Below are 19075 nucleotides of genomic sequence, written 5' to 3' on the forward strand. Positions count from 1 at the left end.
CTGCAACTCTGGGCAATAGCTTGCTTAATCTCCACAACGGCCCCAACAGCGCTTGGATGCCTGGCTTCACCCTTGGGTGCCCAGGAGTGGGCACCTCACAGGGAAAAGCCAGGAGGGGTTCCATAGTGGTATGAGTACAGCGCCTTGAGACCCTAACGGGTGAGTAGTGCGCTATACAAGTTTACAGTTTACAGTTTACTACAACAAGTAAGTAACTTAGGCCACATATTTAGTTTCCGCTACAAATAACCCTTGGTAGCACTTTTTGTCTGTGTTTTTCAGCCACACGAGGTGCCATAGCTGTGCCAGGGAGGAGCCTCAGAGAAGAACTACTACAGAAAGACCACATACAATTCAGTTTAGGTCATAACTTTTGCTAGATGTTCAACTTGGCAAGAATATGACGAGGAGTAATGAATAATTTCAAGGGGCATAGTTTTAAGATTAAAGTAGGTTGTGGATGTAGGCATTTTGAGGCACATCCTTGCTAGACCATTTTACCCAGTATGCTTTCTCTTGTCTTCCAGTCTTTTTGAAGATGGCATTAACTGGGGCCGAGTGATTGCTCTACTGGGGTTTGGGTATCGGATGGCCCTTTATGTCTACCACCAACATGGCATCAGAGGATTCCTCAGCCGCATCGCCCAATTTGTGGCAGAGTTTGTACTGCGAAATCAGATTGCACGGTGGATCGCACAGCAGGGTGGATGGGTGAGTTGCAGGCTTTTCACTTTGATTTGTGTCCCTTATATTGGGTGTGTGCGAATAGTAATCTGAAAGAAGGGGAAACAAGGAGGACGAGGCCTACCTTACCTTCTAGTAACCTGATTATCTAAAACGTAATGAATTGATTTAGAACAAACCTGACGTTCTAGTTTCATGCTAGGTTCTGTGTAATAATGTTCAGTTTTTTGCTGTAGCCAAGAGCAAACATTTCTTTGGGGGCTTGAATGGAAAGCATAACATTTTCACACTCCACCCAGCTGCTCCTTTCTCCTAACTTCCACCAAATTGATATACCTGCTTCAAATTTGACCTGCCAAAACTTAGCAAATAAAATGTCTTGCCGTTTGGCCACGCTCTGAAACAAGAAAACACCTTTTCTTTGGAAACTGAGATTTACTTCTAACTGGAGAGCTGCAACCGGTCAGTTCTTTAACTAACTTTATCCCCATGTAATCAGCTTTCACCAAACCTGTCATTGCGCTTTTGGCCCTCAGGGTATTTTTTATTTTTGTAGTGGTGACCGTTCAAGAGTTGTGCAGGGGAGAGGTATTTTCAAAATTGAGTATGTGCAAGTTAGACTCACAGATTGGTACTGAGATTGTAACATCTTGCAAAACCAAGAAAAAAGTAAAAACTTTTATTTGACCACAGCTCCTATATGTTGCCAATATGGTGTGCAAGAATATGCTCAACTAGCACCTGGCGACATTTTTCAAAGATTATTTTGAGATGTAGAAATAACAAACTCCTGCATTGCTCCCTTAAACAGGACAAATAGGATTTTAAGAGACTTTGCTGTACAACTTGTTTATACTTATGACTTTTCTGGGTTTTCATAGACTAAATGTTAACATTGCCTTTTTATGAAAATATCTACTTGTTCCTTTCATATGCATGGATACATGTATGTTCACATATATCTATGTATTCTTAAATAGGTATACAACTGCAGTTAAATGTACTGTTTTCTATATACGTGCATTCTTCCGCTTCATCTGAAAAGTGGAACATTGTGCCATGCAAGTTTCAGGTGGATTGGTTGTATCCTGTTTGTTAGCTTCCATTGTCTTGCATGTGTCTTAATTCCTGCATATTTCTGTACTCTCTAAAACCAATTGAAGTCATAACAACAGGCATTGGCAAAGACAGTAGGTTAGTATGTGATACTGGGTTGCAGTGTTGTTGTCTTTGCAAATGTTTGTTTGTTTTTTCCTTATAGTTTATGGCACAAGCCAGAGAAAGTACGCTGATTCTATTTGTGAACAATGAACATAATGCTTGTGCGGGAGTGCCACACAATCCAATTGACACTTTCCTGTGGAGGAGTCATTTAAATCATGAATACATCCAGTAACACGTTGGACACATTAAACAGAGGACAAGATTGTCCTCCATGTGCAACCATTTCATGAATTATCTCCCATGTGCAGTGTAGTAGAAATAAAAAGTGCAGCCACATTGTCTTAATTAAATTGAAAACTGGAGCAATATTCTAGTTGGTATATTTGTTTTGTTTTATTCACAAAATCAGCAATTGTTCTTACTTTTTATTTTTTGTTTTATATATATATATATATATATATATGTTCGATGGCATGTGTAGCTGCAGATACACATGCTGTGCACATCCCGCCATCTGGTGTTGGGCTTGGAGTGTTACAAGTTGTTTTTCTTCAAAGAAGTCTTTTCGAGTCACGAGACCGAGGGACTCCTCCCATTTCGACTCCATTGCGCATGGGCGTCGACTCCATCTTAGATTGTTTTTTTCCTGCCATCGGGTTCGGACGTGTTCCTTTTCGCTCTGTGTTTCGGGTCGGAAACTTAGTTAGAATCTCAGAAAAATCATCATATTGTTTGCGTTCGGTATCGGGTTAGTTACAACAGATCGACACCGACTTTTGAAGAGCTCTGGTGGCCCTTCTGGGTTTTTTCGATTCCCCGTCGTTGCCTGGTCGGCCCGGCCACGTGTCTCTTCAAGGCTGATGGAACGGACCCCATTCCGCTTCTGCCCAAAATGCCATAACAAGTATCCATATACAGATCAGCATCTGGTCTGTAACTTGTGTTTGTAGCCAGAACACAAGGAAGATACATGTGAAGCCTGTCGAGCGTTTCCATCCAGGAAGACTTTACAAGACCGAAGAGCAAGAAGACTGCAAATGGCGTCGGCGCCGACAGGACAAGGGCGTTTCGAGGAGGAAGAAGAAACCTTCTCCATCCAGGAATCGACTCGGACGAGCTCGATCCCGAAGATACGCCGAAAACCGTGAGTAAGACGTCGAAACAGAAAACTCCCGAGAAAACAACAAAAGCCCAGGGGACGCCACCGCCAACAGGCCATGGCTTAACCCGAAAAATAGGTGACCGATCATCCGCACCGAAAAAGGGCACGCTAGTGTCGAAGTCATCCGACTCCGGTCGAGATACCGGCACACAGCAATCTCAGGCCCGAGACACGGGCTCCGAGCAAATTCGGCACCGAGACAGCGGCACCGAAATGGGTCGGCACCGAGAGACCATGACGCCGAAAATAAAAAAGGTTGCATCGGAACCGAAAAAACTAGCCGAAAAAATTTCGATAACGAAATATCCGGCATCGGAACCGAATGCCGGATATTTCGTTATCGAAATTTTTTCGGCTAGTTTTTTCGGTTCCGATGCAACCTTTTTTATTTTCGGCGTCATGGTCTCTCGGTGCCGACCCATTTCGGTGCCGCTGTCTCGGTTCCTACACGGAGGAACAAGGACTGTCCTCACAAATGAAAACACATAGATTTGGACAGGAACTGGAGACAATTGAGACAGACTACACCCAAAGAAGGCTCCACATTCAAAAAGAAACAGGGAAGATCAGCACTCTCCCTCCTATTAGAATGAAACGCAAACTTGCCTTCCAGGAGAAGGACAAGCAGCCACAAGCTAAGGTGGCTAAACAAGTAACCCCGCCACCGTCTCCACCACGCTCTCCGCAACCATCACCGGTAGCCACACCACCAATGATGCAATCCCCGACTCATACAGGGATGAGTCAAGACATCCAGACGCGTGGGATCTTTATGATGCGCCAGTGTCAGATAATAGTCCTGACTGTTATCCAGCTAGACCGTCACCACCAGAAGATAGTACAGCCTACGCACAGGTGGTGTCAAGGGCAGCGGCGTTTCATAATGTCAACCTGCATTCAGAGCCAATTGAAGACGATTTTCTATTTAATACGCTGTCGTCCACACACAGCCAGTATCAGTCTCTCCCCATGCTACCTAGAATGCTAAAGCACTCCAAACAAGTGTTTGAGGAGCCTGTAAAAGGAAGGGCCATTACTCCAAGAGTGGAGAAAAAATATAAACTGCCACCAACAGACCCCGTGTACATCACACAACAGCTAACACCTGACTCAGTAGTGGTAGGTGCAGCTCGCAAAAGGGCAAACTCACACACTTCAGGAGATGCACCACCTCCAGATAAAGAGAGTCGTAAATTCGACGCAGCAGGAAAGAGAGTGGCGGCACAGGCAGCAAACCAGTGGCGTATTGCAAACTCACAGGCTTTGTTGGCCAGATACGATAGGGCTCAATGGGACGAAATGCAACACTTTATAGAACATTTGCCCAAGGAGTTTCAAAAAGAGCACAGCAAGTAGTGGAAGAAGGACAGAGTATCTCAAACAATCAGATACGGTCAGCAATAGACGCTGCAGACACAGCTGCTAGAACTGTCAACACAGCAGTAACAATAAGGAGACATGCATGGCTGCGTACATCAGGATTCAAGCCGGAAATACAACAAGCCGTGCTGAATATGCCATTCAACGGACAACAGTTGTTTGGGCCGGAGGTGGACACTGCCATCGAAAAACTTAAAAAAGACACAGATACGGCCAAAGCCATGGGCGCACTCTACTCCCCACAGAGCAGAGGCACATTTCGAAAGACACAGTTTCAGGGGAGGGGGGGGTCCGAGGACAAAGCACAGAACCCTCAACCTCACAAACAAGACTTACTTACCAGAGCCAATATCAGCGGGGAAGTTTTCGGGGACAATATAGAGGGGGACAATTCCAAAAGAATAGAGGGAAGTTCCAAAGTCCCAAAACTCCTCAAAACAAGCAGTGACTTTCACGTCACAAATCCCCAACACATAACACCTGTAGGTGGGAGACTAACCAAGTTTTACAAACATTGGGAGGAAATAACAACGGACACTTGGGTCCTAGCAATTATCCAGCATGGTTATTGCATAGAATTTCTCAAATTCCCTCCAAACGTACCACCGAAAACACACAATATGTCAAAACAACATATAGATCTTCTAGGACTAGAAGTTCAAGCATTGCTACAAAAAGAAGCAATAGAATTAGTACCAAAACAACAGAAAGAAACAGGAGTTTACTCTCTGTACTTTCTCATACCCAAAAAAGACAAGAGTCTGAGACCTATATTAGATCTCAGAAAATTAAATACCTACAGCAAATCAGATCACTTTCACATGGTGACATTACAGGACGTAATCCCACTGCTCAAACAACAAGACTACATGACAACACTAGACCTAAAGGATGCATATTTCCATATACCGATACATCCTTCACACAGAAAGTACTTAAGGTTTGTATTCCGAGGGGTACATTACCAATTCAAGGTGTTGCCATTCGGAATAACAACTGCGCCAAGAGTTTTTACAAAATGCCTGGCGGTAGTAGCTGCACATATCAAACGGCAGCAAATACATGTGTTCCCGTACCTAGACGACTGGTTAATCAAAACCAACACGCTAGAACGGTGTTCACAACACACAAAGTATGTCATAAAAAGCCTCCACAAACTAGGTTTCTCAATCAACTACACAAAGTCACACCTTCTGCCGTGTCAAACACAGCAATACTTAGGGGCGACAATCAACACCACAAAAGGGATTGCCACTCCAAGCCCACAAAGAATTCAGGCAATTCACAATGTAATACAGGCCATGTATCCAAACCAAAAAATACAAGTCAAAATGGTGATGAAACTCCTAGGTATGATGTCCTCATGCATAGCCATTTTCCCAAACGCAAGGTTACACATGCGGCCCTTACACCAGTGCCTAGCATCACAATGGTCACAGGCACAGGGTCAACTTCTAGATCTGGTGTTGGTAGACCGCCAAACATACACCTCGCTTCAATGGTGGAACAGTATAAATTTAAACCAAGGGCGGCCTTTCCAAGACCCAGTGCCACAATATGTAATAACTACAGATGCCTCCATGATAGGGTGGGGAGCACACCTCAATCAACACAGCATCCAGGGACAATGGGACACTCAGCAAAAACAGTTTCACATAAATCATTTAGAACTATTGGCAGTATTTCTAGCGCTGAAAGCTTTTCAACCCATAATAAGCCACAAACACATTCTTGTCAAAACAGACAACATGACAACGATGTATTACCTAAACAAACAGGGAGGGACACACTCAACACAGTTGTGTCTCCTAGCACAGAAAATATGGCATTGGGCGATTCACAACCACATTCGCCTAATAGCACAATTTATTCCAGGAATTCAGAATCAATTAGCAGACAATCGCTCTCGGGATCACCAACAGACCCACGAATGGGAGATTCACCCCCAAATACTGAACACTTACTTCTAGAGTTGGGGAACACCACAAATAGATCTATTTGCAACAAAGGAAAACTCAAAATGCAGAACCTTCGCATCCAGGTACCCACAAGATCAGTCTCAGGGCAATGCGTTATGGATGAGTTGGTCAGGGATATTTGCTTACGCTTTTCCCCCTCTCCCACTCCTTCCATATCTGGTAAACAAGTTGAGTCAAAACAAACTCAAACTCATACTAATAGCGCCAACATGGGCAAGACAACCCTGGTACACAACACTACTAGACCTCTCAGTAGTGCCTCATGTCAAACTACCAAACAGACCAAATCTGTTAACGCAACACAAACAACAGATCAGACGCCCAAATCCAGCATCGCTGAATCTAGCAATTTGGCTCCTGAGGTCCTAGAGTTCGGACACTTAGACCTTACACAGGAATGTATTGAGGTCATAAAACAAGCTAGGAAACCTACCACTAGACATTGCTATGCAAATAAATGGAAAAGATTTGTTTATTACTGCCATAATAATCAAATTCAACCTTTATACGCATCTGCCAAAGACATCATAAAATACTGCATTTGCAAAAGTCAAAGCTAGCTTTTTCTTCCATTAAGATACATCTTACAGCAATTTCAGCTTACCTGCAAATTACGCACTCAACTTCTCTATTTAGGATACCAGTCATAAAAGCATTTATTGAAGGCCTAAAGAGAATTATACCACCAAGAACACCACCAGTTCCTTCATGGAACCTCAACATTGTCTTAACACGACTCATGGGCCCACCTTTTGAGCCCATGCACTCTTGTGAAATGCAATATTTAACATGGAAAGTTGCATTTTTAATTGCCATCACATCTCTAAGAAGAGTAAGTGAGATTCAAGCATTCACCATACAAGAACCATTTATTCAGATACACAAGTATAAAGTAGTTCTACGAACAAATCCTACATTTTTGCCAAAAGTCATATCACTGTTCCACTTAAATCAAACAGTGGAATTACCAGTGTTCTTCCCACAGCCAGACTTGGTAGCTGAAAGAGCACTACATACATTAGACGTCAAAAGAGTGTTAATGTACTACATTGACAGAACAAAACTAATTCGAAAAACAAAACAATTATTTATTGCTTTCCAAAAACCTCATACAGGAAATCCAATTTCTAAACAAGGCATTGCTAGATGGATAGTTAAATGCATTCAAACCTGTTATCTTAAAGCAAAAATAGAACTGCCTATTACACCCAGAGCACACTCAACTAGAAAGAAAGGTGCTACCATGGCCTTTCTAGGAAATATTCCAATGACTGAAATATGTAAGGCAGCTACATGGTCTACGCCTCATACATTTACCAAACACTACTGTGTAGATGTGTTAACAGCACAACAAGCCACAGTAGGTCAAGCAGTACTACGAACTTTGTTTCAAACAACTTCAACTCCTACAGGCTGAACCATCGCTTTTGGGGAGATAACTGCTTACTAGTCTATGCACAGCATGTGTATCTGCAGCTACACATGCCATCGAACGGAAAATGTCACTTACCCAGTGTACATCTGTTCGTGGCATTAGTCGCTGCAGATTCACATGCGCCCACCCGCCTCCCCGGGAGCCAGTAGCCGTTTAGAAGTTGATCTTGAACATTTGTAAATTTGTAAATAAATTACTTTAAACTACATTATGTACATACGTATTCACTCCATTGCATGGGCACTATTACTAGCATACACAACTCCTACCTCACCCTCTGCGGGGAAAACAATCTAAGATGGAGTCGACGCCCATGCGCAATGGAGTCGAAATGGGAGGAGTCCCTCGGTCTCGTGACTCGAAAAGACTTCTTCGAAGAAAAACAACTTGTAACACTCCGAGCCCAACACCAGATGGCGGGATGTGCACAGCATGTGAATCTGCAGCGACTAATGCCACGAACAGATGTACACTGGGTAAGTGACATTTTCCATATATAATAATGTAAACGTTTACTCATACTCCAGCTACTAACACACTAAGTAGCGCCATTTGATCAACATAATAAATTATGCTGCTTTAAATGTATTTAAGAATACCAGTGATTCATTTAAGTATTCACTAGGTACTAATGCATGTAGATCATTCCCCACAATATACCACTTTTTTGTTTAACCTGTTCTTTGTCCAGGTATTGTGGGGTCACTGTGGCACACCACAAAATATTTGTTGATACAACGCACACAAATCCAAGCAGGCAGCAAGACGAGAAGGCAGTATTTCCAGCAATCACAGATGAAGGATTGCTGCTCTCTACTGATGAGGGATGAAACATATGCATTGTGTCTAGAGATATACAGCACTATCTGCACCAACTTTGGTGAAAAAACGCAATTATTTTTTAAGAGAGTGCTTATTTTGTTCTGCATTTACCATAATGCATTGTTGCAAACTATGCTGGGATGTGAGGCAGTGTGCTCCCAACTCCCCTTTTGTTTAAAAGGCTCACTTGATCTAACAGGCGAGATGCCCCTATATGTCAGTGAATGGTCCCGTGATATGTGAAGAATTTGGCAGCATTTCCAGAAACCCCAGATGAAAGTTTGCTGCTCTCTACTGATGATGGACAAAATCCAGAAACTTACGCATGTGTATAGATATATACAGCACTATCTGCACCAGCATTGGTGAAAAACTATGGTTATTTTTGAAGTAATCGCTAATTTTGTACAGCGTTTACCATACTGCATTGGAGCGCATTGTGCTGAGATGTGAGGCTGTGTGCTTCCAACCCCGCCTTCTGTGAAAATAAATATGGGTTGCTAGATGACATACAAAATGAAGCCTAAAAATAGGAAAAGCAGTGCATAATTTGCACCCAAAACATATATGTCAGTGTTCAGGCTAACATTTCTGAAGAAAGTGTAATCAAAACCACAGGACTGGATTTCTATCTCTCGATTTCCAAGAGGTAAAATGAAGACACGAGATATAAAGAAAATATTTCAAGATGTTCCAGTTAGGCGTTCAACATAAAAATAATAATTTCTTTTACATTAATTTCTTTGTGCAACTTCTCACTATGATCTATCACAAAGGTATATTTTACATTGTGAAGCTTAATCAATATTTTGGCACATTCTTAAATAGGAAAGGGATATTTTATGTTGTAACTAGGTTTATCTCCAAACGGTTATGTTGTACTCTACAAAGTACTCATAGACCCTCCTCCAGGAATGTAAAAGCATTTACATTTTTAATCCACTTTGCTTGACGATTTCAAGTGTTTCTCCTGAAAATCAACTCTTTATAAATAATTGTTAGAGAACCATTCCTTTGAAACAATAAAAACAAGTCCACTTGTGTATACTCCTAAAATCATCGCAAAAATAAAGTTAAAATCACAACTGATACTTCCACGCCAGAACGGTTCATGTATTTACTTTTTATTAGTACTAACATAATAATACTACCACTTTTGCAGAATTTTTTGACTATAAAATAAGGAAATATTCAGTAGCTCTTCATAATGTTGTTATAGGAATACTTTTCTGTCCAGTTTCTGATAAACAGTTTAGAGGCTCCATAGAGCCAGATTTTCTATTCCTCCTATGCAACCACACAGGCTTCAGAAATCTTTCGGAAGCCTTTATTTTTTTTTTCGGAACCTATATCATTGTGTCCCTGTTTATGAAAGGTGAAAACCTTTAGGGACAACTCACTTTCCAGCTAAGTTGTTGGCAACTGAGAGCTGTTCAAATCAATGAGGATTTTGTCTTGAAGCTTATCACACTTGAAATATCTCTCTCTCTCTCTCTCTCTTTCTCTCTTTCTCTCTCTCTCTCTCTCTCTCTCTCTTAGATCTCTATCTGTGCCATAAACACATGGATGAGGAATAATAATTTAAAACTCAGTACTGCAAAGACATAGATTCTGACGTGCGGACATGGGCAAAAGAAGCAGCCTGCCACCTTAAGGAAATAGAACAGATGATGGACGGAATACTGAACAATGTCAAACATTCTCCCCAGTCAGTGATTTTGGCCTGAATCCATTGTTTTTTGCTCACCATGCAATTCCAGTTTAGATCCAGCCATATGCAAGTCTTCACCCTGCATTCTATGGGAACAGTCCAGCCTGAACTGTCACGCCAGGTCCTCGCCGGACTGAAAACAAGCATCCTGGGACCTGTTACGAGGTATCACCCCCTCATCAGCCAGGCTATCTTGACTGTTGGCATGGCAAGCATGTGCTAGTAATGCCCAGCTGTGGGTCCCAGGCTGACTGTGCTACTAGAACCAAGCTTTGCTTGGCTGAAGAGCCCTAAGGAGGGTTAAACTGGTTCCTATGTTTCTTGTGTTCTGGTTCTGGGAGCATCTGGCCTGGCAGTTCGGACTGGACTGTTCCCATGAGGAGCAGACCCAAGACTGATTTGCATATGGTTGGGTCCAAACTGAGGTGGTATGGTGGGCAAAAATACGATGGATTGGAATGTGAACTCAAGAGATTGTCAGTGGCTGAGATTAATTCAGGCATTCCATCTTTGTTGTTTTTGCATTTACCACCATTTGACTTAAGGGACTTGAAGCTGCTCCAACTACATCCAGAGAAGTCTAGATGTAATCATGGATTCAGACCTATCCTTAATACCATGTATAGAAATTCAGAAAGAGTGCCTTCTTCACAATGAAAACACTATGGCCCTCATTACGATTCCGGCGGGCGGCGGAGGCCGCCCGCCAGAATTCCGCCCTCCATAATACCGCTCCGCGGTCAGAAGACCGCGGAGGGTATTATGAGTTTTTCCCTGGGCTGGCGGGCGGTCTCCAAAAGACCGCCCGCCAGCCCAGGAAAAAACTCCCTTCCCACGAGGATGCCGGCTCGTAATAGAGCCGGCGGAGTGGGAAGGTGCGACGGGTGCTGTTGCACCCGTCGCGTATTTCACTGTCTGCAAGGCAGACAGTGAAATACATTTTGGGGCCCTCTTACGGGGGCCCCTGCAGTGCCCATGCCGTTGGCATGGGCACTGCAGGGACCCCAGGGGCCCCGCGACTCCCCCTCCCGCCATCCGGTTCCCGGCGGGAGAACCGCCAGGAACTGGATGGCGGGAGGGGGAGTCGGAATCCCCAAGCCGGCGCAGCAAGCTGCGCCGGCTTGGAGGATTCCTTGGGGGCAGCGGGAAACCGGCGGGAGACCGCCGGTTTCCCTTCTCTGACCGCGGCTAAGCCGCCGCGGTCAGAATGCCCCGCGGGGCACCGCCTGCCTGTCGGCGGTGCCACCGCGTCCCGCGGCCCTGGCGGACGTAATCCGCCAGGGTCGTAATGACCACCTATGTTGCATCTTCCCTTACCTTGCATACCAACATATACTGCGCCCTGTACGCCGGCACCTTAACTAGAAACATCAAAAAACTACAGCTCATCCAGAACGCCGCCGCCAGACTCATTCTGGACCTCCCTCGCCGAGAACACAGAGGTGCACCAAACATTCCCTAAAAAATGGTCTGTAGTACGGCTACAAGATTACTTTTCAGTCAGAGTTTAGGATCAAGCATAGCACAGAAACTGCATTGGTCGGTTTTTGAGACTCCTCCAAGTTCCTAACAGAGGAAGGGTGAAACTTTCTACTGGTCATGCTGGATCTCTTGATTTAACACTGTGAATCACCTTATACTATTTATAGTACATCTACTGATGCCATACACTCCTTTTGTCACTATCAAATGATTAGCTTTCTAAGAGGTTTCCTCGATTAGTGGGTTGTCCCAATATTTTGTAAACTCCATTGTTTCACCTTTTTAAGGATTCTCCTGTAAGTACAGTCCTATGTAGATAATACCCAGAATTATTTTACATTCTCATAAGACAAAACCTTGATGTTAGCCCTGTGAGAAGCCCTTCTAGGTGTCAAATCTTGAATGTCCGAAAATTATCTCCAGCTTAATTGCGCTAACATTTAGATTATCTATTGTAGATACACAGTGGTCTCTTTTTCCTTCATCTTTGCACAGAGTAACAAATTCTAGGAGTGTATATTGATTCTGACCCTTTGCAAAAATCAGCTAATTTGTTACTAGTGGCATACATTCTAACAAACCCCATTAGGAAAGAAGACTTCCAGTTTTTTTAAGGCCAAAAATGGCTTTAATTCAGTTCCCCCCCACATTATTCGACATTGTTCCCTCTTTCACACAAGGCAGTGGGGAAAATAAATTCACCAATACGTTTGTTTAAAAAATTCCCTTATTCATCTTTAAAAATGTTGAGATGTATGTTAGTTGCTTTATCCAGCTAAACAAACAGACATATTTTGCATTGCCTGGGTACCCCAAAAAGATATTTTGTAGTGCCCCTGGGTACGCAAAAAGATATCTTGTAGCGGATGCCGCTTTCAGCTCTAATGGACTCCTGAAATGCCTTTTATATACATCACTGAGCATATCAGATTCATGTTATGTAGACGATGACCTATGTGGCTGTTTGTCAGATCCAGAGTCGAGCCTAGTTGACACATAGCCATACAATGCCACTGCCTGACATGCAGAGGCTATTCTGAAAAATCTTTCAGATTCAGTCTGGACTGCATATAAAGGTCAAAGGTCCACATCCGGCCCCTGGGCCGTTCTTTGAGTATCAGTAGGCTAGTTGCTTCCTAACAAGAACACTAGTCCTTCCAATGGCCAGGGATGAATTAAAGCATTTCGTCCATCTAATTTTTCTATGCTTCAGTGAGATGGGTATGCCCAGCTGTCAGTCCTGCGCACACTGTTCCAGTGGAACCTAGCTAACACCGAATAAGGAGTTGTAATAAGAGTGAAACTGGTCTTAAGTTGTGTTCTGGTTCAGTGAGGACCTGTCCTAGCAGTTCAGGCTGGAATGTTTCTATCTGCTCCAGGTCAAGACTGATTTACATATGGCTGGGCCTTAACTGAAGGGCCATGGTGTGCAAAATATTGATGGGGTATTATGGGGTGTTATGCGGCCCGAGTAATTAACAGTGGTTGAGATTAATTATCACTTTTTTGTATGCTTCGGTGTGACGCTTTGGTGGGAAGGGTATGCCCAGGCTTGGGTCCCATGCACACTGTGCCAATGGAACAAAGCTATACCTGACTGATGAGCTGTAATAGGGATGAAATCGGTCTTAAATTGCTTGTATTCTGGTGCTGGGAGAACCCCTGGTCTGGCAATTCGGGCTGGACTGTTCCTATTGGAGCACGGTCAAGCCTGATTTGCATACAGCTAGGTTTAAACTGAGGTGGCGTAACACCAATGTTAAAAATACTGATGGACTGTGATGCAGCCCCAAGCAATTATCAGATTTATTCTGAGATTTATTCAAGTGTTCCGTCCATCTCTTTTTTGTATGCTTTGTTTTTCTAAGCATATATTAGTGCCTTAAACAAGAGAAAATCGATCCATTGTCATTGTTTCATTTTCTTTTTATATGTATCAGGACAGTTAATCAGCACCTTAAATTTTACAGACCACACATAATCACTGCACACCAACACATGGACAATGCAATGTTATATCCCACTGTTCGGGGTTATGCATGCATGCATCTCAGCTATTATATATGACACAAGAGACACATGCAAAAAGAATACAGTTGTGTCAAACAGTGCACACCTCACAGCGCACATGAAAAGTGGAAAGACTGATGTTAAGGTCATTGTCCTTTAATATTTCACAGTGATTGAGGATTTAATAATACCTTGTAAAGGGACAGTGGTATTAGGCCCCTGTAAGCACACCCTGTAGGTCGTCAATATTAGTAAATTGATTCGTCAATAAATGAGAAAAAGGTTTAGGAAGTATCCATTAATAAATACTAACTGGTGTCTAGTGATTTTCTACAGGTGAGGAATCTCTGTGATTTTAGGTATCCATCAGAAGAGAACTTAAAGTGCTAATATTTCTGCACATTCCCCAAAAACCGTCATTGGGAGATTCATTAATTCTGGAACTGAACGCAAGACCCCTATAAGCCTTCTCAACACTACCTCTTCTGCCTTGAATTCTGGAAAAAGATCAGGGACACCCAGGCCCAAGTCATACAAACTAGGCCAGGACAGTATGGAACACCTGCTTTCTGGACATAAATGTCTGTCGTCTGATCAAGCTGCCACTGTGCAAGTACCTTGTATCTCAGCAATAGGACAGGGGCTTCCACACAAAATTATGCAATCTGCACCTATATGAGTGGAGTTTGAGCAGTGGCAATTTTCTGCTTGAAGTGCTGGATGTCATCTTTGCTGCCAGGTGCCCTTCTGGGTCGAAAGCCATTCATCCTGGTTGCTAGGACAAATTTGTGGCCTGCTGTGGCATTCACAAGACTGACCTCTTGCAAGCTAAACTGTCAGACATCCATTTGTTTGTTATGTGTTTTGTGGGTACTATTTCAGTTTATTTGTGGGCCCTTTCATACTCCCTCTGTTTGGCAGACTAATCATCTTTTTTTAAATCTCATGTTATGATGAGATTTATTAAAGGCTTGACCCATATGTTCTCTCCCAAGTCATCTTTGATGCCACATTGGGACCGTAACTTGATCTTGAGATTTGTGATGTGTATACCCTTGGAGCCAAAGCATTGCTGCTCGCTGTGTCTCCTGATCCTTTTTGCGATTACATCAGCTTGTTGGGTGAGTGAACTTTAGGCATTTTCAGTGCAACTACATTACGCACCACCTTTTTGTCCCAAACAAGTTGGTGCTTAGAACTCAGTTGACTTTCTTTCCAAAAGTCATGACTCCATCTGTGTTGGGCAATTTGTCATTCTGCCGCCATTCTTTGCTCTCCCTCATCCCTGAAAAGAAGACAAGAAGCTCTATCAGTTAGACCCCAAAAGAGCTTTTAACTTGTACACTGATCTACCAAGGACCATTGAGTGGACTGTCACCTATTTGTGGGGTTCTCTGAAGGGAAGAAAGGCAAGGTGGTGCAAAAGAAGATCTTCTTAGAAGGTCTATTCCACAAGAGCTAAAGCTACTTTTCTGCATTTGCACATGGATTGTCCACCCTTGATGCCTGGCAGACTGCAGCATGGCGTCAGTCAGTACGCTCACAAAGCACTATTGCCTTGTCAGTCAGAATTGATGGGAAGGGCACCTCGCCCACTCGGTCCTGCAAGATTGTTTGGTCCCAGCCAACCTCAAAGACCCTCCACCTCGAAAGGTCCTACTATAGTATCTTTTCTTATGTGAGGAACTTTAGTTAGATGTATCCATCAGAAGAACAACCTACCTACCTTCAGTAACACTCTTTATTGTGGAAACTTCATCTAGCTGCACATTCCTCAGCACCTTCCCACCTCCCTGTTGTGTTGAGGTCCTCTTTTTAACATCTAAAAAGGTCCAAAGTTATAGGTATGATGAAATTACCCTGGTATCGATAATATTGCTAAGACTTTTGACACGCTGGACTGGACGTATTTGATGAAGGTCTTGCAGGCAATGAAGTTGGTCCTTTGTTCTGTGACTGGGGGCAATTGCCTTACACCTACCCCATGGCTAGGATCAGGAGTTGTGGAATTGTATCTGGAGACTGGGGGCCTCCACACCTTTCATTCCCCATTATGCTGATAATGCAGTGTTAAACCTAGGGCAGCTAATGCAAAAACAAAAGATGATGGAAGCAATGCTTATGTCACTGGAGCCAAGCTCTACCTGGCTGATGAGCCCATGACTAGGGAGAAAACAGTCCTGGGTTGCTTGTGTTCCGGTTCAGGAAGGACCGGGCTTGGCAGTTAGGGCTTGACTGTTCTGACTGGAGCAGGGTTAAACCTGATTTGCAAATAGCTGGGTCCAAACTGAGTGACTTGGTGTGCCAAAGAACAATAGATTGGGAAGCGGCCCAAGTAACTAACAGTGGCTGAGATTAATTCAAGCATTTCATTCATCACTTTTTATATATTTGCCCTGTTATACCTTGCATGACCAGGGAAGTCTAGTTTGGAGGCTACTGACCTACCATAATGAATTTGGTGACCTTTGGAGTTTGAAAATTAATAGACATAAAACTGTGTTTCCATTGTGGATTCTAGTAAGTTACCCATTGTACTGGTTGCCCGACTGAGGTCTCCACTGGCAGGTGGACAAGTTCAGATACCTCTACAAATGGTAGGCCTGGCAGCTGAGAAACAATACTGGTACAATATGGAAAGGGTCCCGGAAGGATTACACTCAGTCCATTTTTGGAATACCGTGTCATTATCAGTCAAAAGTAGCGGTAGCCAAGATGCTATTTCTACTTAGGTGCCTCTTATTGTTGCAGAATTCACTATGCCCACTACCCCTAGAGACATTCAAAACACTAAATAAACACCTGATATCCTGGGTATAGGTTTATCACTTTTAAAGAGGCTCAGGAGACGTTTGAAGAGGGGAGGGTCAGTATCTGCAGTACGCCAGGCTTGCCGGGACCATCAGAGATTTGTACTGGGTCCCTGAGACGCAGCCACAGACAGAAATCCTTCAGGCAATCCTTACTTTGGGCACAGGTGGACACTTAGGGGCTCATTCCGACCCCGGTGGTCAAGGACGGCCGGGGATGCGGGAGCACCGCCAACAGGATGGCGGTGCCCCGCAGGGCATTCTGACCGCGGTGGTTTTAGCCGCGGTCAGACCAGGAAAACCGGCGGTCTCCCGCCGGTTTTCCGCTGCCCTGGGAATCCCCCATGGCGGCGCAGCTTGCTGCGCCGCCATGGGGGATTCCGACCCCTTCACCGCCATCCTAACAGGATGGCGGTGAGGGGTGTCGTGGGGCCCCTGGGGGCCCCTGCAGTGCCCATGCCAATGGCATGGGCACTGCAGGGGCCCCCGTAAGAGAGCCCCACTTTGAATTCCAGTGTCTGCTCAGCAGACACTGGAATTCGCGACGGGTGCAACTGCACCCGTCGCACCTTCCCACTCCGCCGGCTCCATTCGGAGCCGGCTTCCTCGTGGGAAGGGGTTTCCCGCTGGGCTGGCGGGCGGCCTGCTGGCGGTCGCCCGCTAGCCCAGCGGGAAAGCCAGAATGGCCTCCACGGTCTTTCGACCGCGGAGCGGCCATATGGCGGTTCCCTCCAGGCGGGCGGCTCCCGCCGCCTGCCGGGGTCTGAATGACCCCTTAGTGACTTGACTCTATAAAGCTTTAAAAGCGGACAGAGTAAAAACGTCTTTTAAAGTCAGAGTGGCCGGTAGACTTAACTAGATGAACACATCACAAATGGGGATTGGAAAAGAACTTGCGCACAGATAAAGGGGGCATCCGGAAGCACAAGGTTTCAATTGAATAATTTCAACTACATTTATCACATCTACCTCAGTAAGAATAGAAAGTATTTTATCTATTTTAAAAGTAAAACAAATCTGATTTTCTATTGTACTTTAGGCTTTATCTAAATCTGCAATGACAGCACAGCCTGTACCTCGCTGTACTCTTTTTGTCTTATAGAAGGTTCTTTTGCTATTTTGGTGCCATCATAGTTGGGAACTGTTAAAGCCACTGCAGCCAAAACAACAGTGGTTTTCCTTAGGCCTCAAAAGATAGAACCCTTTTTAGAAAGGAGAAAACTGGGAGCTGTCTTTCTTTAAAAAGAGTTTCCTTTTTATGGGTAAGGGCTATCCAAGATAGAAAAGGCATGCCTCGGCTGTATAACAAGTTATTTTTCACTCATGGGTACTTACTAGAAGTGTATGTATGTGTATGATGTTAGTAGAAGTCAGTTCTGTGCAATAATGCACTTCATTTGTCCTTGTAGGTAAATAGTCTAATCTCATAGCAAGGCACCATGACTTAAAAGTGTTCATTGGGTGAATGAGGTCAGAATCAGTCTCAAAACCAAGTAGACATCATCAAACCGAGGAACATTCTGCAAGATTACTGTTGGTGATTGTTAGAGATGGAAGCCTGAATAAAAATAAATATTGTTTTCTTTTCACTGAGTGATCCCTTTAAAAAAGATGATGAACTCCAGTTCACTGTAGACAACGTTTTTAAATATATTTTCGTCCTCCGACATGATAAAAAAAGGACTTTGAAAAGTCCTTCCATGATTGGCTAGTGTTCGCTTTGCAAATGGATACAAACTCTTTAAGGAAAGCAGTATTTAACTAAAGGCATATTTACTATGAAAAATGTGTTATATCCTGGCAAGAATTCTCTTTTTAGGTCTCCTCTGTGACAGTGAATTAACTAGTGCATGCCCTCTCGCTTACAAGAGATATTGTTCACTACAAAGGGCTTGGAGCCCACCCATTGCTTGCCATTTGTTGACTTCATTGTCACTCTTATTTGCTGCGTCCTAATTGGTCAGCGCATTCTAGCCTCACTTCCTCATTTTTCATCTGGAGCCTAGACCAAGTACTGATTGCTTCTCTTGATTAGTTCCCTGTAACTGCTCGCTCTGTGACTGGGTGCTATTTTTATTTCTTTTTCCCCTGGTGTTCTTGTTGCTTCTTACCACTCCTGCATCCCACGGCTCTGTTCATGTTGCTTCTTCCCTGCTGCCCCCATCCTCCCATAGTTCATGTTGCTTCTTCTCTCACAACCATTACTGTCCCTTTGTCTGTGTTGCCCCACCCCCTAAAAAGGTGCTGTGACGTGGCCAGCACTGGCCGTGTCATAGCCCTTTTTGGGGTCAAGCCAGCATAGCTTGCGCATGCGTATCGCTTGTGAGACGCTGTACTAGTTATAAAAGGGCCCCGAGCCCCGTCCATGTCACGTCAGTGTCTTTCATTGGTTCGTGGGCTTGCCTTTTAAAATCTGCTTGCTTTCATTAGTGGAAG

At 43.9% G+C, this 19075-nt stretch overlaps 1 protein-coding gene across 2 annotated transcripts in view; it reads left to right on the forward strand.

Moving 5' to 3' along the window:
- The window catches only part of BAK1 (BCL2 antagonist/killer 1), a 168109-nt gene that overhangs the window by 133010 nt on the left and 16024 nt on the right, over nucleotides 1–19075 (forward strand). For both annotated transcript variants that reach the window (XM_069238859.1, XM_069238860.1), the window contains exon 5: nucleotides 528–711. In XM_069238859.1, coding sequence (XP_069094960.1) covers nucleotides 528–711 — 184 coding nt within the window. The remainder of the gene's footprint in view (nucleotides 1–527; nucleotides 712–19075) is intronic.

The sequence above is a fragment of the Pleurodeles waltl genome, chromosome 6 (assembly GCF_031143425.1).
Source record: "Pleurodeles waltl isolate 20211129_DDA chromosome 6, aPleWal1.hap1.20221129, whole genome shotgun sequence".
NCBI lineage: Eukaryota > Metazoa > Chordata > Amphibia > Caudata > Salamandridae > Pleurodeles > Pleurodeles waltl.